At 44.1% G+C, this 26063-nt stretch overlaps 1 protein-coding gene across 5 annotated transcripts in view; it reads right to left on the reverse strand.

Annotated features, from left to right (window-relative positions):
• The window catches only part of FMNL2 (formin like 2), a 274074-nt gene that overhangs the window by 13157 nt on the left and 234854 nt on the right, over positions 1–26063 (reverse strand). For all 5 annotated transcript variants that reach the window (XM_081142879.1, XM_081142875.1, XM_081142878.1 and 2 more), the window contains 12 exons: positions 23263–23337; positions 19561–19671; positions 17033–17182; positions 15197–15298; positions 13241–13553; positions 12698–12910; positions 7567–7691; positions 6747–6949; positions 4731–4965; positions 3577–3645; positions 3390–3470; positions 1954–2083 (listed from right to left, as the gene is read on the reverse strand). In XM_081142879.1, the coding sequence (XP_080999005.1) occupies positions 1954–2083; positions 3390–3470; positions 3577–3645; positions 4731–4965; positions 6747–6949; positions 7567–7691; positions 12698–12910; positions 13241–13553; positions 15197–15298; positions 17033–17182; positions 19561–19671; positions 23263–23337 (1807 nt within the window). The remainder of the gene's footprint in view (positions 1–1953; positions 2084–3389; positions 3471–3576; positions 3646–4730; positions 4966–6746; positions 6950–7566; positions 7692–12697; positions 12911–13240; positions 13554–15196; positions 15299–17032; positions 17183–19560; positions 19672–23262; positions 23338–26063) is intronic.

Consider the following 26063-nt stretch of genomic DNA (forward strand, 5'->3'; position numbering starts at 1 on the left):
AACTCAAATATACAAAGAACCTTTTGATGGCTGCCAGATGGGGGGTGGGCTGGGTAAAAGAGGTGAAAGGGATCAGAAAGTACAGACTGCCAGTTAGGAAAACAGTCACGGGAATGAAAAGTAGAGCATGGGGAGTATAGTCAGTAATATTGTAATAACTGATGGTGTCAGATGGGGTACTAGGCTCAGAGTGACCTTTGAAGTTCTATAAATGTCTAATCACTATTGTGTACACCTGAAACGAATATAATGTTGCATGTCAACTGCAACTGAAAAATAAAGTTTAAAAAGATAAATAAAACTCGATTATGCCTATAAGTACAGAGGTTGCAATGGACATGCAAACTGTGATAATAGCCTAAAAGATTCAATTCAGTAATTCTGAGGTAGGCGTCAGGAATATGAATTTGTAGTAAGCACCTTGTTTCAACACCATAATTTGGGAATCACAGCCTGTAACTAACTCTGAGGTAGATCTGCACGTTGTTCCCCTTTCTAACCTAAATCCTTTGAGAGGACATGGCAGCTTGGATGATACAGCGTCTAGGTTCTAATCTTGTTTCTACTGCTTGTGACCCATGTGAAGTTGAGCAAGACGCTTAACCTCTAAAACAGTCAGTCTTCTCATCTGCAACACGGGGATATGATTACTGAGTACAGCCCAGCTATCTCAGAGTCACTGATGATTTAAATGCGAAAATGCATAACTGTCATAGCAAAGTCACAACCAAGAAGTATTGGTAATTTGACTTGTTTTCAGGCTAGAGGCAAAATGTTGAGAACTGCCACACCTGAGCACATGGACCATCGCAAAAGCAAAGTGTGTGTTGGGGGGCGATTCTCAGGTCCTCACTCTCTTATCTCAAACAGCAGCAACAGAACAAAAAGGGCAAGAAAATGGGAAGAGGGAAGGCGCACGAGGCCCAGAGACTTGCATCTTTATAGAGAGGACAAGGAAGGAGGTCGCCTTCACTTCCAAGTTCATCACTGCCCCCAGGAGTGGGCAGCCCCACAGCCCACGTGCTGCAGCTCAGAGCTGGATGCTGTGGCCGTGACTCCTGAAAGAGGCTCTGAGTGTCTGCTTAGGCAGGGAATGCTCCCCCTGTCCCCCATGATCAGAGTGTCTGCTTAGGCAGGGAATGCTCAACACCCCCCCCCCCCATGATCAGAGTGTCTGCTTAGGCAGGGAATGCTCAACACCCCCCCCCCCATGATCAGAGTGTCTGCTTAGGCAGGGAATGCTCCCCCTGTCCCCCATGATCAGAGTGTCTGCTTAGGCAGGGAATGCTCAACACCCCCCCCCCCATGATCAGAGTGTCTGCTTAGGCAGGGAATGCTCAACACCCCCCCCCCCCATGATCAGAGTGTCTGCTTAGGCAGGGAATGCTCAACACCCCCCCCCCCATGATCAGAGTGTCTGCTTAGGCAGGGAATGCTCAACACCCCCCCCCCCATGATCAGAGTGTCTGCTTAGGCAGGGAATGCTCAACACCCCCCCCCCCCATGATCAGAGTGTCTGCTTAGGCAGGGAATGCTCAACACCCCCCCCCCCCATGATCAGAGTGTCTGCTTAGGCAGGGAATGCTCAACACCCCCCCCCCCCCATGATCAGAGTGTCTGCTTAGGCAGGGAATGCTCAACACCCCCCCCCCCCATGATCAGAGTGTCTGCTTAGGCAGGGAATGCTCAACACCCCCCCCCCCATGATCAGAGTGTCTGCTTAGGCAGGGAATGCTCAACACCCCCCCCCCCCATGATCAGAGTGTCTGCTTAGGCAGGGAATGCTCAACACCCCCCCCCCCATGATCAGAGTGTCTGCTTAGGCAGGGAATGCTCAACACCCCCCCCCCCCATGATCAGAGTGTCTGCTTAGGCAGGGAATGCCCCCCCCCCCCCCCCATGATTAGAGGCATTCAACACCCAGGAGCAACATTAACAGCTAAAGTCAAGTACCTGAAGCAGCTTTCTCCACATAATGAAGCTCATTGTAAAACAGGGACACCTGCTGATATTTTTCCTTTACAACATTCGATATATAGTGCAACAGTGTTTGCTTTCGGTCTGTTGACTTTGTATCTAAAAGCTGAAAACAAAAGGGAATAAGGGTCAGAGGGAAAGGCCGTGAGAGAGTTACCCATCAGATGAAGTTCTCCCCCAGTCACTGACCGAGTACAGGTGCCCCGACATGGACAAAAAGACATTCCCACGGGAGAGTCAAGACTGGATCTGTTCCTCGATGAACCGGCCCACTGACTTTTAAACGACTAGAGGACTTCCTGACCAGGGAACATGCTCAGCTTTAGGGGGGCCCTAGCACCTAGAGCTGTTCCCACACCTTCACTCACAGGAACTCCCCCTACCCATCTGCTACACCACCTCTCCTGGCTTAACAGCACAAGACTCCAGTTCCAGTGCTCGCCAAGGTGCAAGCCCAGAGCTGGAGTGCGCGTGGAGCCGGCAGGTGTGCACAGGCCCTCCCTACACAGCGGGGCTCCTATGCCGCAGTCTTCCCATTTAACTCAGCCCCCCTCTGAGTCCACGGCCTCTCAGGACTCAAATCAAACGTGCCTAACTGACCATGACCTTCTGGGGGACAGAACTGTGACTAAGTGGATACTCCCTATCAAACAGCCACGTCTCCCCGAGGCTGGCGACTCAGCCCACTGCCCCCCCTTCTCACGTGGAAGCCACATCAGCCCCGCACAGCTGGGGGAGAGGGTGCCATGCAGGATTTTCTCTAGTCCTATTTATGTAAGTCAGGTGACTCTGAAAACCAGAGCACCCTGTACACCCAGGAAAAAAAAAAATTTTTTTTAGAAAACACAGAAAAGTATAAAGAAGCAGTTAAAAAAAAAAAAAATTCCCTAATTCCAACCATCCTCTCTGTAAATATCTCAACATACTTCTATTCCATCTTTTCGTACCTACTTAGCTGAAATTTATCTGTGCATCCCATTTATACCCTTTCTTTTCTCAATACAAAATTCTCGATTTCTTTGAAAATTCTTCATGAGTATTCTAACAGTTGAAGAATAAATAGATCATTGTATTAACTATTGCTATAGCATATCTAATCATTTCCCCAAATCTTGGCTCTTTACATTGTGGCTAATCATTTGCAATGACGAATAAAACACTGCATCCATCATTCAGACTCCTGAGGACAGATTCCTAGAAATGGAAAGACTAGGTCAAAGGGTATGAGTATTTTCAAGGAGCTAGGTGCTTGCTGCCAAATGGTGTTCTGGAAAATGTGCACCAACTGGTCCTCCCACTAGCGGAGACTCTTCATCAGCACATCCCAGCCCACATCCAAGGGCTCCAGGACCTAATCTTTGCCAGCTGTTATATCCCTCGCAGAGCTCTCGCATTTCTGTCAGTCCACTCACCAGATCTAAACTCTGAAGTTTAAATCCATAAACTGCTCCTCGCTTGCTGCTGTTCATATAGTTCCCAAGGGCCAAGATGATCTGCAGAAAAAAGCAAGAAGAGAGAAGCCCATCAGCTCAGCTCCCAGGAGGAGGATGCAGCTGCAGGCCCGCCCTCCATCCACGCACACAGGGAAACTTCACTTGCCTCCAGAATTTTCTTGAGTTTTTGAGACGACTTTATAGAGACCGATGCTGCTATAATGGAGTGCAGTTGCTAGATTCCAGTCAAAGGAAGAAAGGAGAGGGAAAGAGAGAGAGAGGAAAAAAAAAAAGATGTTAAAAATGGGAAACTCTAATTGGAAACTAAAAATTAACACAGAAGAAAACAGGCCTGCGTTTAGACCTTAAAGCTCAATGCTGAGATTCTGTTTTCCCTGAACATAAATTTAAAGTGTCTGCTAGGTCATGGGTAACCATATCATTACATACAAGCTCTTCTCTAAAAGTGTTTGAAATGAGAAGTAACTGAGAACTTCCTTATCACAAAACCTATGACCACGAGTCTCAGTCAGCAGCATCTTCGAGCAGAACTCAGCTCCCTGCTCTCCACCTCCAGTCACGGAACACAGTTTATATTTTAAATCAATGGCCCAAGAATCAAAACAAAACAGCAAAGGAATAGAATCACCCTCCAGAAGCTCTCAGAACACATCTTGAGCAGAAGTACTACTATAATCAGTTATTTAAAAAGTTTGTTTAGAAATAGACCTGGCAAAGAACTTTTTACGATATTTATGTTTATGACATTCATAAGTCTCCACCAGATCAACACAGAGGAACAAGAGATGGGTGGCTCTTCTTTCTACATCACCACAGTGTACTGTTCCAGACTTCCAAGGAAGGAGATGCCTGCGATAAATGTAATGCTTCCAATGAAAGCCAATAAACCTGTTCACTAAAGACACGGGGTCATTTTTAGAAATCGAAGTCACGTTTTCAGCCCTGTCCACCCAGCCAGAGAACCGGTATCTTCAGGAGGGGACTAAGTTTGAGAGAACGGCTTCTCTTTGTCCTCGGTACTGATGGGTACTTTAAAATCCAGAGGACTTGTGTAGGCGCAGAAGATGGCATTCTCTAGGGAGAAGGGCCACAGGGAGAATGGAAAGTCGCCATTTTCACATTTACTTGGCACACACAATATGAAAAAGATGGTTGAAATAAAAATGGAATCTGGAGAGTTCTGGGAAGGAGTCTTTAGAGCCCATGACACTAAGTTCAATTCTGAGAGAGAGACTTCCACAGACAAGAAAGATTCTGTGTCTCCTGGGACCCCCTCCCGGCCAGAGCCGGTCCACTCACGGGGGTCAGCATCTGGATGCTCTCGGCAAAGTTCCCGACGAAGGCCATGATGGTCATCTTCTGCATGAGCCTCTCGATCTTACTGAACTGCATCATGAAGCGGTCCTCATCCGACAGGTTCTCCAGTGGCTTCCTTTCCCGCTCATAGAGCCGAAGCACTTTCACTTCATTCTCTGTCGGCAAAAACCTCATCAAACATTCTACAAAGTCCACAGGCAGCGTCTTCAAGTCGAACCTGAAGACAGATGTGGACATGTCAGTGTTGGAGAGAAAACCTCCTCCCTTTCCACCCATGCCTCCACCTGGTCCAGCGCATGGCCACCGAGTCCGTTCTTCATAGCTGGACGGTGAAGATGCCCCCGCACGGTGGTGGCTCCCAACTGTGCATCAGGCACCTTCACGGGTCCTTCCTGACAACCTGGACCTTGTCACATCACCACACTCAGTTTTTAAGCTATTAGTATAGCTCTAAGCCTCTACAAATCAGCAATAAATGACAGTAGGAAGAGGCAGAGGAAGGCTGAAGCATCGATGGTTAAGTCATTCAAGGACATGGATCTAGGCATGTTAAGTACTGCTAATTAGGAGATTAATATTATACACACAATTATAGAATACCTAGTGAACTCTGTAAAATATTTCAATTAAACCAACAATCTGGCATGTATTTTCTTCCTTAGAAAAAAATGCATCCAAATGCCTGTGCCATATGGACATTTTGGCTTCAATATATACACCCCTTGAAGGAATGCCAGGGCTTTGTGGATGCGCGCTCAGTCTGAACAAATGAAGTAACTGCTACAACCTCTATTTTATTCTCTGGACAATCTCTGTTCAGCCAAATAATTATATTTAATCATCATGACAAACAAGGCATATGAAAATTAAAAACCAAAGTGCATATCAGGTTTCAACCTCAGAAATCAGAACAGACTGTAGGATGCACTAGATTATTAGATTAGGATCCTGGCTGAGAACATAAAATTGGAACAAATGATTTCTCGGGGCCATTTACTGCTGCAGAAATCCCAGATCAAAATTTATGAAATGCCAATTTACAATGACTTAGTTCCTAAAACATCTAATAACATCCTTATCATATTTCAAAGCCATCACGACTATATGAAGAGTAGAAAGGTCCTTCTAACAGAAAAATAAATAAAACCAATGCCTTCTGCCCGGCTGGCGTGGCTCAGCGGTTGAGCATCGGCCTATGACCCAGGTGATCACGGTTCGATTCCAGGTCAGGGCACATGTCCAGGTTGCAGGCTTGGTCCCCGGTAGGAGGCGTGCAGGAGGCAGCCAATCAATGACTCATCATTGATATTTCTCTGTCTTTCTCCCTCTCCCTTCCTCTCTCTGAAATCAGTAAAGATGTCTTTTTTTAAAAAAACAACAAAAAAAAAAATGCCTTCTGCTCTTCAAGGATAAAAAAGGGAACTGAACTTTGCTTAAAATGTCCTGAAAGCACTAAAAGCAACAGCAATCACATTCCTATTGTTATAAATTAAAATGTGCATCTGTATCCTGTATGCATCTGGCGCTGAATTGCATCATTCCACAAATGCCATCACATTTGCATTCAACAAATCTGAATAAAATTCAGATATTCCAAAGAAAACTGACATTTTCTCCCTCTTCTTAGCATCTGCAACACTCCACTCAACTTTCCTTTTATGTAAGCTTTGCTGTAGACCAACATAAGAGAGCAGACCAAGATAACGAATGTCATGATCCCGTTGTTAATCTTCCAAAACGATTATAATTACTCATTGTAACACAGCATTCCCGAGGGCAACTTCTGGTCCACCTCTTTTGTGTTAACATTTTATTAAACTCTAAAGTTGCATATATGTGACAAAGGGACTCTGGGATGTGGATACCAAGAATCACTCCATCTTTTCTCTCAGATCTTGCCTCACTCTTGAAATATTTCTGTCATCTATGAATTCGTAACGTTCTTGTTTTTATCCTAGATTTACTGAAATATCGTTTCCCAGAACGCCCTGAACTTACACATGGATAGCTTTGCAGATCTCATCGGCAGTCTTCCCAGCTTTCCTTAAAGTTATGGCAAGGTTTTTGGCCCTATTTGCTTCTAGTAACGTCACTTTGTTGGATCCCTTCTGTGTTATCTTCTGTTTGCTTGAGGAAAGATCAATGGCAGGACCTTGGGCTTTTGTCTTAAATATTTCCTCAAATTCATCCACATTTAAATCCTGGGGTAGAGAAGACAAATGGATTATATTTAAAAAGTAAGTCAGGAAGCCACCATTTAGACAGCTTCTTAAATGTCAAAGAACTTCCTTCTTCTCAGTTGTTTTTGACCATGGCCTGCTCTGTTCTCCTGTGTTAGAGTGTGACTTACGCCACACACACAGACGTGAACGTCTGCAGTAGATGACAGATCCCAACCAGCCAATTCAAATTCCTTTCAATGATTAGCTTGCAGGGATGGCAACCACAGACTAAAACTATGCACCAAACCAGCTAGTGAGTGTGATTATTAAGTCTTCATTCATTTAAAATTTAATAAAGAGTTTTACGCCTTTTTATAAGTTAAGGGCAGATATTGTGTCAGATATATACATATATATGTTTGGAGTACATGGAACATGCTCAAAACTACTTCATTTTAACATAACTTTTTAAACATAGTTTTAGAACCACCTTATAAAAGTTTCCAATTTTATTCTCTGACATTACATATCCTTTTTTTCTTTCCAGCAAAGCCCTTAAACCAGCCGTTTAATCACTGAGATGTCCAGGCTCCCAGGCACCCATTCGGGCCTTGCTGCACAGGGGGCCCCGCGAGTCGAGCCAGCGGGACAGGTACCTCCAGAATTCGCTCGTCGTCAATTTCGTTGAAGACTGTGCCGTTGATCTGATTCGGCTTCAGGGCGACCCAGTTAAATACTGGCATTCTGAATTTCGTCTTGATTGGCTTCTTAATTTTCACAGCTACAGAGGTCAGAGAGAACAAAATTAAGATTCCACCAAGACCCCGTGACCCTCAAGAACAATCAGACAACGGTCCTTGCGAATGGCACATGAACCCTGGAGGAAGGCTGGCAAGCTGCGCTCAGGTGTTTCAAACCATCACACGTGGCTCTGGCCGGAGCAATGTGAGGCCATCGCTTGGCTGACTGATACGGAGTTGTGTTCAAGTTATCTCAGAGCCAGGGGTTGATTTTTTTGTTTATTAATGAGGGCATCTGGTTTGCTGCATTACAGTCACAATGTTAGGGCAATGCTTAGGACAAATAAAGCATTGGGGAGCAGAAATTATTACAAATGTTATTAGACAGCACAGAGGGCAAGTACTCTGTGCAACTCAGTTTGATATTGGTGAGCATGAGTCCTATTTTGACATCCTTAATTCCTGGTTCTAGAACACGTATCTCCAAATGAATCTTAAACTATGATGAGCCACTGTAGACAGCGGCTATTAAAGACACCAGGGATGCTAACTAGCAGCCAGAGCAATACATTCCTGTGGAGGATTTCGAAAATGGGGATTATACTGGTTGCTGAGTTATTTCAAGCACACGAAGGACCATGAATGGCCCCAAACAGAAAATGTTTCAGAAGACAGAAGGGGTACTTGGAATCAGGGTTTCTATTGCTTTTTGAGAATGGCCACCATCCCTTCCGCCTCTTGAGAGCAAGTTCTCCCCAGGGGTCAGCTATTGTGGCTAGAAGGCATGGATGAACTCACTATTAATACTGAAAACCTCTTAATAGGGAGGGAGGGACCTATCTTTGAAGGGTCAAGGGGGCAGTGCCAACTCCTCTTACTTTTGGGAAATGAGCTAAAAAAGGCAATCCATTAAGAATTCCATTAGTTAATGACATTTCATAAAGAAATCTTCCCAAACCATTTAAAGTTATATATATTCACCTTCTTAAATCTGTCCTGGGACGCCAACCACACTGTTTGGGAGCTTTGCTATTTGCCATCACTAACAAGGGAAAGAGGGAACTTCAGTGCAGGGGGGGAAAAATGCAAAACACAACTGGGCTTTTACCTGGCTGCCTGCCTCAGTGGGAGGTAACTGAAAGGGGAAGCAGACAGTGCCTCTCATTCCTCCAGAGTTACAGATGCCACATAATACACAGCAGGGAAGTCCTCTGATAATCAACACAAAAGGCATGCAGGACACAGAAACACAGCTTTGCCACAGCAGGCCTTTCCACTCCCAAGTGTGACATCTCAGCCCCTACAGCCCAACAGTGTTGGACTCCTCTTTTGCCTGTGCTGCCCAGGAAAACCCGTATCCTTCATGGGACACAGGAACAGACCTTCCTCTCGGCTGGGACTTCGGTGACGTTGAGTGGGAATGAGGGGACAGCAGGGGAAGGGGCTGTGCGGGATCTTTACATAATCTTAGGTAAGCGGCCAGTGACATTTGGTTCCACTGTCCCTCCACAGGCGTGGCAGGCCTCCAGACACTCACCAGAGGTCACTCCATTTGCAGCCACCTTATTCATTAACTCTTTAGCAAGATTAGAAACAAGCCTGAGATCAGAACACGGGAAGGCTGTCCTGAGTTTGGGGAATGGGGGAATGGTCCGGGGAGGAGAGGCTTGTAGGTGACTGTGGCATACAGTGTTCAGGCTAAGGGAAGTGGCTTCGCATTGGTGGGTGGGTGTGTTCCACAGACAGAGCCGGAGACCGGGGGAGGAAATGGAAAAGCAGCACCCAAGCAGCTCTTCCTTCTAGAGCTGAGGCCTTAGATCGATCCAACTATGAAAATTAAACTAAACGGAAAAACACTCCTTTCCTCAGGGAGAAAGGAATGTGGCACAGGATCCAGGATGTCTGCTGAAAGGGCCATAATCTCTTCTACAGGTCCAACTGAGAAGCGTGGGCAAACCTGGGCAAACAGTCAGCCAACACCAAGACTCCCGCAGACACACAGTCAAAATGCAATGGGTCAGTGTAAGGTGGAGTGGACAGATGTAGGCACGGTGTGACCAATGGGAGCACAAGGCAAAACTCAACACACTCATGAGGAGCAACCTACAGAAAAGCTTGATCGGCCCGTCTTTTGTGGAAGCAGGAAAAACAAAGAAAATACAAACAAATTACAGACGGTTAGAGTCAAGCGGCTCAGCAGTTGACACACTCTGCGTACAATCTTGTGCTTCTTGGACACATTTCACGAGTCAGCACAGAGCCAAAAGCTCATTTCCCTGGGAGCCAGGCCTGCCTTGAAGACTCATTTATTTTGTTTTAAAAAATAATCCTTTTTAGAAAAGGGGAAAAAAATGATTTCATTATAGTGGTCCCAAACAGCCACATTCAACTGGGCTAAGTACTCCTGAGATACAGACGATTTTTAATGGAAAATACTCAAGCAGAGTCCACACTCCCAGTGTGAAGTTCCAAAGCACATTCTGCCATAGGGACAGAACAGGGCGCAGACTGCCCAGTGGTCTGTCGTCCATGACCTACCTAGGAAGCGGGAGCCAGGTCAATCAGTCGCAGGTTTGAGGGTCAGCCTTACACTTCAAATGCACATTTCTCACCACTAATATTTCCTCTACAAAATGCAAAGAAAACTCGACTAAATAAACTTAGGGGACCTCTTCCTGGTCCCTGTCTCGGCCACTAAGAACACATTTGCTCATTGCCTGTTGAAGGGACAGGCATCCTTTTGCCTGCAGATCCGGGGACCTAGTGATGCCACAGGTTTCTGGCTTCCCAGGAGCCCTCGGCATATCACCTCAGCTCTGTGTCTCGCTCTACCAGGATATCCTGATTCTGTCTGGCATTTGGCTCCAGAGAGAGACAGCTATTGAACACACTGGCAAAACATCTCACAACATGGGCTGAACTACTAAACATTAACGGCCAAATTAAGGGTGAGTAACGAAAAGAGCTTAAAGGCTTTGTAGAAACTGCCTGATCTCAAGCTACCAAATACTCATAAGGTTCTTATAATCCTCACATCTTGTAAAACAGAACATCCTGTTATTGTTTAAAGGACACTTACTGCACTTTATAAAGAGGAGTTCCGTCAATCCTACACACAGTCCTCTAAATTGCATGAGACACAAAGGGGAAAACTCCCAATGGTACCAGCTCTAAAGGTGGCAGTGGGGAATTGGCTCAACAGAATTCCACACCATAAAAAAGGGAAGCAACAGGACCAACACATTTTTTAAATTAAGTTGTCCAAAAAATTAACTAGAGAAGACCAGACCTGTTCAGAAGGGACCTGGACCCATACATCTCAGCCTGGCAGTGCTGAGTTCTGCATTAGAGCTCAGGCGAGTGGAAGCTGCATCAAGCGTTAGGTTTTGCCAGAGAAAAAGTAAACAGGACCGAAGGAGAGACACCACAGCAGGCACATCTCATGGTGAGCACGCTTAGGGGGCAAGCCTAACCAGTGAGCCCAGGTGCACACGACAATGACAGGTTTTCACACTGAAAACAGCCTGTTGATGGGACAGGTTCCTGGGGCTGGTTAAGAGGTTTTTTGTTTGTTTACATTCCAAAAGCCAACAGTTCCACGATGACACACTTTCAATTTTTGTTCTTCAGATGCAATAAAAGCTCTAAAAGAAAGTGGTAGATGGGGAAGACCTTGAAAGGTTAAAATAAGCCACTGGCTTCCTGCCAACATTACTCTGAACATGTACATGTTTGTTACTTGGGCAGTTTTTTTTAAAGAAAATGTTTTTACTGATTTCAGAGAGAGGAAGGGAGAAGGAGAGAGAAATAGAAACATCAAAGATGAGAGAGAGTCATCGATTGGCTGCCTCCTGCACGCCCCCCACTGGGGATCAAGCCCGTAACCCGGGCATGTGCCCTGACCAGGAATCGAACCTTCATCTCCTGGATCATAGGTCGAGACTCAACTACTGAGCCAAGCCGGCCGGGCTACTTGGACAGTTTTACAGCACTTGGGGTGGAAGTAAACACCATGTATTTGGTGTGGAACAAGTTTGCAGTGGGTGGCTTTCTGTCACTAGGATGAGTTAGCCTATAGACCAGCTGGAGAAGCTGTGATGGGACATGATGGAGGCTGGGAAATGTTTTACAGCTACGACTGTCGTTTAGACTTTGGGAAAAAGGCTCTGAGAACTACTGCAGCCTTGGAAATGGAGACTATTACAGTGGCTCTTCAGGAGAAAGAGGAGAACTCGCAGAGGGACTGAAGCAGCTGAGGAGGCAAAATCATCTGATGTCACGGGGACAGCACCCAGCAAAGCTCAGAGCAGTTCCAAATGCCAGGAAAACACGCCATGGCTGGGAAAATGGCTTGCAGTATTTAGAGAAGAGTAAACATTCATTTCCGTGAGTCAAAAATAAGAACTTGTATTTCAAGGCATTAGAGCAACTGTCTTCCTCTTGCCCCCACCCACCCTGCTGCATTTTGTCCTGGTCAGCAGGAAGGCAAGGTACAACACTCGGAAGCATTTCGAGGCATGGAGACACTGCTGTGGCAACATTTCCTCTTGAAGCTCCATTGAACTACAGCTACTTCTGAGGTCCTCAAATGCCCAGAAGAAATGCCTGGAAGCCTACATCTGGCAATCACACAAAAAGGCACTGTCCCCTTTTTTGGGTGACATTGCAAATATCTTCAAGATAAAAAGAACCACAAGCACCAGAAGCATTCGGTGTCAGAGCTTCGACTGCAACAGATGTCCAGGCATGTTTGCTGAACCCGTGAAAATGCGGTGATCCCTAAGAAGGTAACCAGTCTCTCTTCTTCAAGAAGGTGCTAAGACGGGTGCAGGATCACAACTTCTCACTAGGGAGAGTGTGACAAAAGGACTGAGAGAGAAATGCCTCTTGGGCATGACAATTCCCATGCACAGAGCAGGGGTGTTCTCTCAAGAGATCTGCATAATTTCAAGAGACTTGGACTTTGAAAGAATGGCTTTAACCCTCGGAGGTAAAACGAATGAGTATTCCTTACACAAGTACCTGAGTCTTAGTTCTGCACTCTTACCTGCTAATCCTGAGTTGAAAACCACTGTGGGTGAAGACGTCCCAGGCAGCGGGGGTGCAGAAGGAGGGAGGGGTGGTGGTAACGGAGGAGCTGGCACAGTCTCGGCGGCAGGACCCGGCAGAGGTGGAGGCGGGGGAGGGGGGGGAGGGGGCGGGGGAGGGGGCGGGGGTGGGGGCGGGGGTGGCACAGGCGGTGTTACTGGACCATTTTGCACTAGCAAAAGAAAAGAAACAAATTGAAAGCAGGGGAATGGTTTTCCTACAATATGCCATGTGCACACAAAGAACACCGGAAAGCACAAAGAAATTTTTCAAAGGCTAAAATTTCATCACCAACGAGTAGGGCATATCCTGCAACACACGTGAAACGAAGATTTATAGCCTCAATCCCAAAATGTAAAAAGTTCTTAAAATCAATAAATAAAAGCACATGCCCACAAAAGCAGACAAAGGACATAAATGACCAGTGGGAGGGAGGGAGGGAGGGAGGGAGGGAGAGACAAATATCCCAATACCACCCCCTTCTCCCACCGAGGCTTCTTACCTGCTTCAGGTGCATCTGAGGACAGAGGCAGTGGGGGGGCCGGGGGGGGCAAGGGTCCCGAGGAGGCGGCCCCCGTTCCTGGTCCCACAAAGCTACCCGCTGCCACTTCCGAGCCCGTGGGCAATGTGCCAGAAGCTACAACTGGCAGTATGGCGATGTCCCCATCCCCTTTCTTCTGAATTTTAATGGTCCCTTGTTTCTCCAGCTCATGAATCTTTTTCTCCAGGGTAGACTGTCTTTGAATGGCTTCTTCTTTTTCTTTGACCATTTTCCTTAATGTGTGAACCTGGGTGTTGGCATCTTTGTAGATTTCCTGCAAAACAGTCCATGGTCAAGAGTTTGTCTTCACAGGATATGCATGCCTCGAACTGAGGACAAAGAAAATAACCAAAAAATAAAAATGAAAAATAAAAGGGAGGGAGGGAGAGAGGGATTCTCATACAGAGGAATTCCACAGAGCTCAGCCAAAACCTATAAAGTCCCGTTTGTTATCATTTGCGCGCTGGCAACACACGTTATGTTATACGCAATATTTAGCAATTCTTATTGCTCCTGTGATTCTTTCCATTAATCAATGCAGCTAACTCAACTCCCCCTGCAGGTGGAGAGAAACAGGGCAGAGATGACCCAGAAATGATTTTATAGCTGACTTTGAGATATCCTGAGGGCATTCCCGTGGTGTAGCATGTTTTCCTTTCACTTATTTTAAAATTCATTTTAACTCCTGGGTACGTATCAGCTAACAGTAGACAAAGAGGCCCTACATCAGCCTTGGACAGCAGTCAGAATGGGATTAAAAATCTGCATGGCGTGGGATAATCTGACAAGTGACCAGGGGCTGACTGTCCCTGAACGGGTGTCTCTGGCCTTCACAATGCCCCCTGACCAAGCTCAGGGCAGCCACTGTTGCTGCATTTTCCCTTCGGTAATGCAGTTAACAAAACAGGTCAATGCTTCCCTCCGTGAATTACTTATTTCTGTCTAGGTTTTTAGTAGAAAACAAAGAAGTTACAATTTCAATTCAAAGGCTGTCCCGGTTCCTTTTACAAGGGGCCCCTGGAGGGTCCAGGGAGAGGATTTTATGGAACTTACTTGCTGGGCCTTGTACACGGGATCTCTCCCCACAAACCTCCAGCAGGCAGGGAAACATTCTTCACACCCTGTCCATTGTTAATAATCTGAGAGTCTGAACTTGAATTGAGTCCATATGCTACAACTCTGTTGAGATGGTGTGCCAGAAAATAAATTTCCTAGAGTTAACTGTAGGACATGTCAGACTATCAAGCAACACACAGACATGATAACCATCGCATAAAATGTGCCATTTCATTAACGGCGGTGTAAAGGCAAGCCATTTGCCCTAAAGCCCTCCAGGCGTTTTAGTGGTTTTATGTTCTCTACAATTCTAAATACACGGACGGGGCTCCATAAATACCTGACACGTAAGGTAAAACAAAATTGGATTGGTTTTGCTTTGCCTTTTTTCTTTCCTTTTTTTTTTTTTTTTTTGGTGAAACCATTAGGTCTCGCCTGTGCTGTCATTTCACCATTTCCATAGCAACCACCAAATCTGGTTTCAAGTAGAAGCAAAGCAAAGTAACAAAAGAAATCCAAGTTCTATTAAAAATAAATAAGTGGCATGAATTAAATCCATGCTGTGTTTTTATTTCCAACCAAATGGGTGATCCACATAATCAACTCTGACTCGTCCAGATGGGAAAATACTGTTGCTCCCAAAACCTGTGATAAGGGACACACTGACCCCCGAGCGTCTGATTGCACACACATGTGTTTGCAGACCACAACTGTGTGCTTTTCTTTGGAGTATCACCTCTGAAAGAGTTCCAATAAATCTGCTGCACCAATGCATTCCTCTGACACGAATGCCCAGCTAGACTAAGGCCAGAGCGCGCTCCCCATGATGCCCATCTGGGCTGTTGTCATTGTCACACTCACTCGAACCACATCCAGCTCCTTGTTCCTCTGCATGAGCTGCTTCTCCAGTTCCACGATCTTGGACATGGCTTCATTCTCTGTGTCTTGCAGTTTTTCAGACAACTGTAAAGGTTTGAAAGGGAAGCTGTGTCACAACACAAAATCACTCTGAGCAGCTCCTCGGTTCTCAGCAAGGGCAGCTCAAAGACCAAAAGGGGTCCAGGAGAGTCCTGTGTGCGTGCTCCACAGATTGTTTTCTGGAAATGTTAGTATTTATGACACTGAATACATTTTGTTTCTAACGGGAATTAATTTACACGTGATCCTTAATAAAACCCATACGTTAGTTTCTTAGTGTTTTTACATATACAGTGTGTTTCTCTCCATTTCTGCAGGGGCTATAGAACAGGTGAGGGAGAAGGGAAGTCCACCCTCCCTTTGCTGATAAGGACCATTAGGCAAAAGTTTTTAAAAACTGTTGATCCAGAAAACTTGACTCTGTTATAGGTGACCAGCTGAAAAAACACTACTTCTTGCTTTGACCCAAACTACCCAAATAATAAAAGCCATTTTGGAGGGGCAGTTCAAATAAACAGGTGGCCTGCCACAAAAATGGGTTACATAAGTCTGGTCATGCAACGCTAGCTGAGGCTTCCAGAGCACAACAGGCTGAGCTGTGTTACTCTCCACATAAGGCTTTAGAACTGGGCAGCTTCTGATTTCCTACCTCTCACTGAAAATGATCCCAAGTCAAGAGAATCAGGAAGGCAGGGTGAGGGGAAGAGTGGAGACTAACATTGATCAGATTCAGAATATCACACAAATCTTTTAGGGAAGAGACACTAAGCCTGCAAATGCCCTTTCTAAGCAGGTGTCCACCAGGTGTAGCCCTCGCTATAGCACTTCAAAAGGGAGTTTTGGCAACTTGGCTTAACCACAAACCATGAAGACGCCCATGTGCAAAGTGATGGGAAAAGGTGAAGGATATTAAACACATGTAATACTAGTAACTAAGAAAATGTGAAGGAAAATAAATGTTCAAAGGGGAAAATAAATAGCCCTCTGAAAGAGACAATTCATTTCACAATCAAGGACAGTGTCAATCAGGATCTATCAGAAGAGCCTAGTCCTCACAATGTTGGGTTTTTAAGCAGCACTGTTCTTCTGTTCTCTCTTGCAATATTACAATATTAGCTGAATGGATGAACAAATGAATAACCTCTAAAGGCCTTTAGACTCAAATTCAGCTATGTCTATGGCAACAGAAACCCCTCAATTAAAACAAGTCCCTGCCCTGATACAGAGCTGACATTATACTGAGAGGACACTCTGCTTAAAAAAGGACACAGGGGAAAGCTCGCCGATTTCCCTGAAAATGCTTATTGTTGAAATGAATCTATTCAGAACCTGAGTAGCCACAAGGCAGGAATGTGAAGACATGCATCATGATGCCACTAGAACCATGTCCACGGGCCTGTGTGGGCACATTCGGAAGAAGGTGACTCATATTTAGAAGACACTTATTCACCTTGGGCCAAATTTACATATTTGAGTTGCATGTCCCTCTAGGTAATGCCAATCATCCAACTCTCCTGGGCACATAACAAAGTGGCCAGGAAATCTGGACGCGGCAGAAACTGAGCAGGTGCACGAAGTCAAGGCAACGGATTCCTCTTAGGTTGAGGTAACACCCCTGCCTTCTTTAAAAGAACCCCGATGGCCCCTGACAGCTCTCTATCCCAAGCTGCAGCTCAGCCCTTCACTCCACATCTGTCATTTATTGCCACCAGAGCGGACACTTGTTCTGCTCTGCACCCAGTTGAACAGGCATGTTCTCCTTTTCTGAGAAGTAGTTACATGAGAGAGGTTTTCTTCCAGCTCTTCCACCCTTTCCAAGGCTGCATTCTTGGTTTCAGCATCTTCCAGCAGAGCTCCCACGTCGAACACATTGTCCAGGTACGCCTGAATCTGCACCTGCAGCTTGTCGCTCTCAGTGTGTTTCAGCTTCTAAAAAGCAAAATGTGAGAGAAGGTGGTGGTAGAGCATCTGTGAAAACAGAACATAATTACCCAACAGCCCTACATATTTTTGTTCGTTCCAAATAGTTTAGTCTTTTCCAAGAGAGGATTTGATATATCCTTAAGAAAATTCCGGAGTAACCATCTCAGAGGGGACCATCAGATTACTTTCTGGGGAATATCCTCTCCCAAATATACACACATTTCCTCCCTAATCCCTCCTATGGATATATTCCAACCTAAAACATTTTGATATGGGTGAAATCAGGAAAACAGAAAAATGTGAAACAGCTTTGAAAGGGAACCACAGTCACGGGTAACATAAAACTTGAGGGGTATCTGTGTAGGAGAAGAGATTGGAGTGGGTGGTAAGTTGCCTGGGTACTGATGGTAGTTCTAATTGGGGTGGAGGGGTGGAGGGAGGTGGGGTAGGCACTGATAGAGTACATTAGCCTTGGGGCTTATTTTAACACAAACTGCTAGAACCCACCCTCCGTGATTACTTCCCTACAACACTGCCCCAACACAAGGAGCTCAGGGTCCCCCAAAGCACAGGTCAGGAAGCTCTCCCCCATTCTCTGCATTCCAGGGCCAGGCAGTCCAAAGGAAGTGAGCTAACCCTAAGGTGAAATTAGAGGTCAAGTAAACCAGTGATCTTCCTTAGAAGTAACTTTCCCTGGCGAAAATGGCTTTCCCTGGGGAGCAGCTAGAACAGTATCTGGCACATGGACGGTGCCAATAAACAAACTGAACAAATCAATGGCTCCTTAATAAGGCTGGCTTTTGTAAACTAATGAAGCATTTACATATTATATGCTTATCATATTCTTCTTCTAACCACTTCTATTTATCAGTGTCCAGAACCAACAGGCCAGGAAATTAAAGAAATAGAGTGTTTTGAAAGTCTTCAATTTTGAAGAGGAATTCTCCTCTCCACAAATTCTCAGGAACACGGACTTTCTCCTCGGTCTAACTGGACCTTCTATCACAGAGCTGGTTCTAAAGAGAATGCGCCCCATTTTAGCTTGGGAGTCAGAACTGAAAAAAATTTCTGAATAAGGGCAAAGTCTAGAAAAGAAAAGGGAGAAGGTTAGCAGGATTTTTCACACGATTCACAATGAATAGCAGGTGCTAACACGTTACTACCTGCGACTGTACGAACAGAAGCGAGCTCTGTGTGGCCAGCACAAAACTGAACCCAGAGCACCAGTGGGGAGTTAGCACCCAAAATGTGTTCAAATACTGCTACTCTCAGAGCATGTGGGGAAGGGGGATAGACAAACCCTGACCTCAAAGCAGAAAAATGCCTTTCAGTACAATATTCTGTCAAAGATATTGGCGGGTCTTTGAATGGGAAGACAACTCAAACAACTCTTCAATGGAAATCAGTCATGCCCCTCCCGAGCAGTCCGTAGACAACATTAACCCGGTTTCCTGAGGGCAGCTAGCTGCTCTGATAAGCAAGGCCACGAGCTCCCGAGTAACCTATTCTGTGATTGTGCCTTGCAATAAACTGGGGGTACAGACATGTAATTCCTGGCTTCACCCCCAAGGATGATGGGCAGCTGAAGTCGAGATGTCCAAGGGAAGCACTTCTATTTTTTTCGTATCTAGAACAGCCTTGAAATTGAGGCCAACAATTCTTGCCCTATCACTAGTGATCTTCCAAGTTCAAGGACCATTCTTACATAAAATGGAAAACATAAGGGTATACCATGTGCACACAGAGCTACACAAGTCCATTTACAATTTTCACATCAACTTTCTGTTTCTAAGCTGAAGGAGTTCAGGGAACTGGCTGAGCACTTCTGCAAGGGAGCGCGAGAAAGAAAAACTTTAGACCCCCTTGTCCCAAGAACCAAAAGTAGAACTTCTAAAGCCACAAACATTTTAAGCAGAATTTAACAACTACACAAGGAAGTCTCTAGTGTTCATTTCCTCATTATTTTTTTATGCTCTAAGCAATTATTCATCACTCTACAGCAGTCTGGGTTTGCCTTTCCCAGCCCAATCAGGTTCCCCAGAGTAACCAAGAATGTGAATTGCCCAACAGCCCAAATGAAGGGTGTAGTGAGACTTGACCCAGACAGAGCTCAAAGCAGAGGAAAGCTGCAGCAAGGCTATGAGAGGTTATCTGACTCCGGTACTAAAACTGCTGGCAGAAGACAGCCTAAGCTCCCAGGAGGTCTGCAAGAACCCAGTTTCTCTGGCAGACTGCATCACTCAGATTGTTTCCTTTTAACTAGCAGTACAGTAAGTGGGTGGCACAGAGCTTTAAGTGTTCTTTAGTCACTATGGACGGGTATCTTTGAAGGTAGGCAATAAATCAGGTCTTATATTAGAGCCAAAGCTTTCAACTATACTTACATCCAAGTATTCATCCAGGCCTAATTTGGTAAATTCATACTGGAGGTGAACTCTGAAATTCATATCTTCTACTGAATGGACTACAATATTAATAAACTGCATAGAGGCCACCTAAAATGAAATTACCAACAGATTAGATGCGGCTCCAAGCTTGTTTTCTCAGTTTAATCATAACATATGCTTTCAATTGCACAAATCTAAGCTCACTTACCAATTTCCCTTTCCTTCTTTCCATTGGGTCTTTAAAAAATATTTTATACTTTTTAAAAATTCAAATATCATGTAGATACCATAATTAGATACCACTTCACATCCACTAGGATGGCTACTATCAAAAAGAAAGATAGTAACAAGTGTTGACAAGGATCTGGAAAAGGTAAAACCCTCATCCGTTGCTGGTGGATGTAAAATAGTGCAGCCACAGTCTGACAGTTCCTCAGTGTTAAGTACAGAATTACCGCGTGACCCAGCAATCTCATTCTTAGATATACATACCCAAGAGAAATTGAAATATACATCCACATAAAAATTTGTACATAAATGTTCATAATACTATTATTCATAGTAACCAAAATGTGGAAAGAAAAAAAACCAATGCCCATCAATTGATGGATTAAAAAAATGTGATATATCCACATGATGGAATATTATGCAAACAATAAAAAGGAATGAAGTACTGATATGTGCTACAACATGGATGAACTTGAAAACATTAAAAGTGAAAAAAGTCACAAAACATAACATGTATTATAATTCCATTCATATGAAGTATCCAGAATAGGCAACTCTACAGAGGCAGAAAGTAGGTTAGCAGCTGCCTAGGACTGGGCATGCGGAAAATGGGGAGTGATTGCCGATGGGTATGAGGATTCTTTTGGGGGTGACAACATTTTCTAAATTAGACTGCAATGATGACTGCACAGCCCTACAAATAACACTAAAAATATGTTGACTTGTACAGTTTAGAAGGGTAAATTGGATAGTATGTTAATTATATATCTCAGTAAAGCCTATTGAAAAGTCTTAATAGGTATATAGAATAAACTATGTAAGTTATTACAGATATATTGTAGAAAATGTGAAAATTATTACAAAGAGAAGCATTCAAATCTCCTACAATCACAGGTGATTTATCACTCCTTCTGAAATATCACCGTGGGCCCCACCATACCAACGGGATCATCGCAGGATCTCTGGCCCATCTTTCCATCTTAAACAATCAACTGGTTTCCATTGCCTAGAAGCCTTGGACTTATTGGATTTATTGCTTTCTGCCCACAATGGCATCAGTGGCCCTGAGGCCAGCCACAGAGAAAAATCAGTCTCAGGTTTGGTAAAAACAGCACAGAGTTCAACAGATCTATTTGGCTTCTAATAGTGACAGTCAGTTTATTTATGGTGGAAATACCTCACTAGCGCTTTCCCTCTATAGTTAAACAGAGCCTCCTACAAGGAGGTAAAATGACTGTGGGACCCAGGTTCACGTTTACTCTGAAAACCACCTCACTCTTCCTCTCTCCCCCAGGCCCCGTTTCATTTCTCTTTTCAAAATTATTTGTGTTATGCTAGATTCTTCTTTGAGTGTGTGATATATTGGTTATCCTCTCTAGGTGACCAGGAGACACTACGGCAGTTTACTAAAAAGTGACTTCAGGTGCTATGGCTAAATGAGCTAAAGAAGATTTGGTCAGTTTTTTGTTTTCTTTTGTCCACTGAAAAAAACATAAAAAGGTTCCATGCTATGTTAGAAACATTTGTATTATATTTTATAAGAAATAAGTCATTTGGGAGGTTATGCACCTTAATTACGGTTTATGAAAAGCCTCATTTTCTGGAGGAAAAATATGGTTGGATTTGGCATCTTTCCATTTCTCTTCTGAAAGCAGGTCTAAATGATCTGTTGAGTTTTATGATATGCCTGAGAGGTAACTATTTGCTGGGTGACACACAAACCAAGCACATAGTACCTGTATGCCAACTGCCTCTAAGTAAGGTTCCTCAATGCATGTACATATGAATAAATGTACTCATAGAAAATAGACACTCGTCTGTAAACAGTGCAGGTGTTTTAAAAGGTTTATAATTATAATTTCAGCAGAAACTCAAATGGCAGAGAGATCCTGTACATATGATAAATGTGTTAGGTAGGCCATGTGTAACACAATAGGGAATGGTGTGGACTGTGATGAACTGGAAAGTATGCCTTTAGACTAAAGGAACAGGGGCTACTTGTCTCCAGCAGCTGATATTCTGCAAGAACAGGGGTCTAGTGTTGTCAGAAATGTTTAAGAAAATCAGAAATTTGTATTTTTGCCCACAATTTCCAAATTCTTTTATGGAAGGACATCACTGGCAGACTAACTCACAAGCCTGTAGGCTGGCGTTAGCCTGGGAGCCTCCAGTTCACAAACCTGGCTTAAAGAAACAAATAAGTTCCCCCATGAGGCCAAAAGAAACTAATAAGGTGAGCCAGGGCACAATTTCTTCACATATTTACCACCAGTGCAAACAGCTGTAAACACTCCCCAAAAATCCTAAAACAAGAATCAAAAAGTCAATGTAAAGAATTCCTTGTTTCACATTCATTTTTTTACCTTCTTAAAAAGCATACATACATATGCTTTATGGAACAGAAAATCTTCTCTATAAAAGATTTCATCTCTCTCACTGATTTTAGAAGGGGCTGAGAGTCAGGATGCATATTATATTTGAGGACCCAGAAATTTTTTTTTTTTACATAAAAGGGTTAGAAATCTGCAAAGCTATGTTTCATATTTTACAGTCACTGAAGCAATTCCAATGAAAACCCTGCCCAGCATCCTAAGCACAGGTTTTAGAGGACTGAACAGTGCAGGACCTGATAGAGATGCCTGCTCCAGGCTGGAAGCGATCTGGGAGATGAAGCCCAGGTAAGAATCTCCTGGGTTCAGAAGCTCCCTGCATCTCCCAGATTAGGTCAAAGACAGCCTGCCAACCTGGGTGCACGCAAGAGTAACCTGTCTCAGGAAATTCTCTATAGCAGACTCCACCTGCAGAACAGGATTAAGCTTCAGGCACATGGATTCAGAGGTGCTCAAACTCCTTTTGAAGTCAGTCCCGGAAGAGGACAGTCCTGCTGAACCGCATGCTCTTGCATGTTATTTAGCCTGGAAGGGGATCTGTATTATGAGTATGCCCTCACAGAATTACTAGAGCAGGAAAGATGGGGGGGATCGCTGCTGTATATTAATTTGGGGGATATATACAGTCCATTCCACAAACCAAAGCACTTTAGTCTTGGTGAATACTGTCTGGGGAATGCCACTGGCTGGGGTGTGCAAAAGGCAAAGTGGTCCAGATTCTTGCCCTCTGCCCTAAGGATTCCTATGCAACGCCACTGACAGTAACAGCGACGGCGGGCACAGGCACCGTGCACGGTAACATCCTTTCCCCAAGTGCCCGGCTTCACGCTTTATCTGCTGTAAGTACTTTTGGCCTGTGCTATAGTGTGCACAGAAGGAATAAAACTGGAAATAAAGGCCATAAAGGGAAAATACAGATTAAGAGGGACAGTCTAGTTTGGATCTGTAGCATATTATGCTCCATTTTCTGTCCTTTGTAACATACTCATACATATGTATAATATATATAAATATCAATGGATTTAGGGAAAAGTGCTGAAATGGGGTTTGTTTTATTGAATGTAGTACTAAAATAGCTCACCATAAAATCGATGTTATTGTCTTCATTCCTGAAATGTTCCATCAACTTCTCAAAGCGCTGTTTTTCTCCACAAACCTGAAACACAGATTTTCGTCGTGCATGTGAAATTCCAAACATAAGCATTACAAAATTAGATGCAGAAATTTTAGCATTAATAATTGTTTCCAGAATATCTATTTTTTCCCCTCTTTCATACACTACTTTTCTTCCAAGCTAGTTAACTCACAAATAGCAATGTGAGCCAGGACCCAAGCTGGTCCTTGGTTTCCTTTGCATGTTCTTGATATTCTGAAATCCCTATCAAATGTGTTCTTCTTTCCTGGGTTACCTTTGCATGTCCCATCAACGTTTTTAACCTGCATTAAAATCCCAGAATTTTGCTTATGGTAATTAAAAAAAAAAAAATCACCAGGGTTCTCCTTTTTACAGAAGTACTTTTTAACCAGACATGCTAAGAGATCTTAACAATTTTGTATTTAAATTCCTTGAAAAGCAGATTCAAAATTTTGATATCATGTCTAAGCTAATTAAGTCATTTTAGTGCATAAGCTACAACACAGAAACTTTGAGAAGCTATTAACTCATACAAGGTGCATACAGAATCTGCAGTCAGAGACCAGAAACATATCAATTCAGCTGAAATTAGTGCTTTCACTGAATAGATGAAATAAAAAATAAAACCTTATGAACTCCAGGGCCCCAAGGTGTCTGCATATACATGGAATTAAATACAGTGAGTTTAAAACACAAAGTCAAAGAAAGATCTGTACCAAATAATGACTCTGGAGACTAAGCTGAGTCCCTAAATCCAAGGATAAACTTTAATTCTGTCCATGTCCTTGGCTACCTTTATTGGGGCCAAGTCTTATACCCACTGGTTTATTCATTCCATCTTCAGAAAATATTCACCTGACCAACTACAGGCTATAAATTGTGTTAGTAAGACACAATCTCTGGTCTAAACATTTTGCAAATTTAATCCAGGTTTCACATGCTTAACTAAATGTTCTGATCCCATCTGTGATCTTAGGGATATTCAGGCCAATCCTAAAGAATTCTCCTAAAATGATATTTCACCCAGCCGGAGTAGCTTGGTTGGTTGGGTGTCATTCCGTGCACCAGAAGGTTGCCGGTTTAATTCCCAGTCAGGACACATGTCTGAGTTGCAGGTTTGATCCCCAGTTAGGGAGCATACAGAAGGCAACTGATCAGTGTTTCTCTCTCACACTGATGTTTCCCTTTCTCTCTCTCTCTTTAAGCATGTCCACAAGGATTAAAAAAGTAAAAATAAAATAAAACGGTATTTCATAATGCTATAAGGCAGTGATTTAATTCCATTATATTAAATTCCATGTGAATATACATATGAAGAGAAAGTCCCTTGAGGGCAGGAATTCTGTCTCTTTGGTTCGGTGCTCTATCCCCAGCATCTAGAACAATGCTCGACACACTGTAAGCTCTCAATAATATTTGCCGAATTACACTGAATAGAGAATAAGCACGTAATTATGTTAAAATACAATTAACGAGAGGGTGAATGACTTACTAATCTCCATAAATCTTCAGTGGTGGTTCCTGGGCCTAAGGTGAGAATGTTCAGGGGGATGGCCTTTGACCTCCGCAGGCCATCTAAGTCTTAAAGCAACTTAATTTTCTCGACAGATTCAGACCACAGTTTACTATATTCTGATGACAATTCTCCATTTATGTATTCATGCCTTAACAGAAAATAATTACAGAAGACAGAAGACTAGTACATGGGCCCAGTCTGGAGGAAGGGGGGGAAGCCCCAAAAGGAAGAGTTTGAAGCAAAGTCTGTAAAAACACATGTCCAATGCCACCCTAGGCAGCCTGATTCAGCAGCCCCAGTGGGCATGTACAATTTTAAAAGTACTACAGACCATCTGATGCTCTGCAAAGGCTGAGAACCAGGGATTTAAAGGGATACTGTGTTCTGTCCCTAGCCCCTCAAGAGAATATGCAGAAAGTTCCTGGAAACAAAAGGTTAGTTGACGCGGGTGAGGCAGGGCGAGATCGGCTCCCTAGACTAGGACTTCAGTCACATCTTGTGCCCAAAGTCACAAGTGTCCCTCGCCTGCAACAAGGGCCCAGTGGGTGAAAACTGCCAAGGCTTGCATAGAAAAGGTCAGGCTTACAACCTGAACTTTCTTTACGAGAAACCTCAACATGAGAACTTGTTTCCCAGGAGAATGGTTTATTTCGATGTTTTGGGAGGGTGGTAGGGGCAGGAGAAAGGAATAGAGGCAGTGCTGGGTCTGGGGACAGCTGCTTGCTCTCTCCTGAGACACAGCCTGTGTTTAATGTCTTGGCTGAGTGGCTAGGCGCTCACTGAACCACACCAGGCAATGGCCATCGATGAACAGGAACAATGAAGACAATTCCTTCAAACTGAAAGGGAAAGCCCTTCAAATTCAAGAATGTCAGAGATCTGGAAAGTACCTTGGGTAATCTGGCGCCCTCAGTTTATGAATGAGACTGACACCCAGACACATCAGATATCTCCAACTTGATGGAAGTTCACACAGAGGCTAGAACCAGGCCCCCAGCTGCAAGCCTGACATTCCATCTCCCACACAGCCCAGAGTGTTCAGATAAAGATATTCCACTTAAGACAATACTTAAAGCATTCCAGAATTATTTGAGATGACAACAGAGATGAAAAACGTTATTATTAAAAGCCACAGTCATTACACCATGCATACAGTTGATGTCCATGCACCAGAATCTTCCATGGGACATCTAAAAAGGGCAGATTCCTGAGGTCTAAATCAAGACATACT

The sequence above is a fragment of the Miniopterus schreibersii genome, assembly GCF_964146895.1.
Source record: "Miniopterus schreibersii genome assembly, chromosome: 7".
Lineage (NCBI taxonomy): Eukaryota > Metazoa > Chordata > Mammalia > Chiroptera > Miniopteridae > Miniopterus > Miniopterus schreibersii.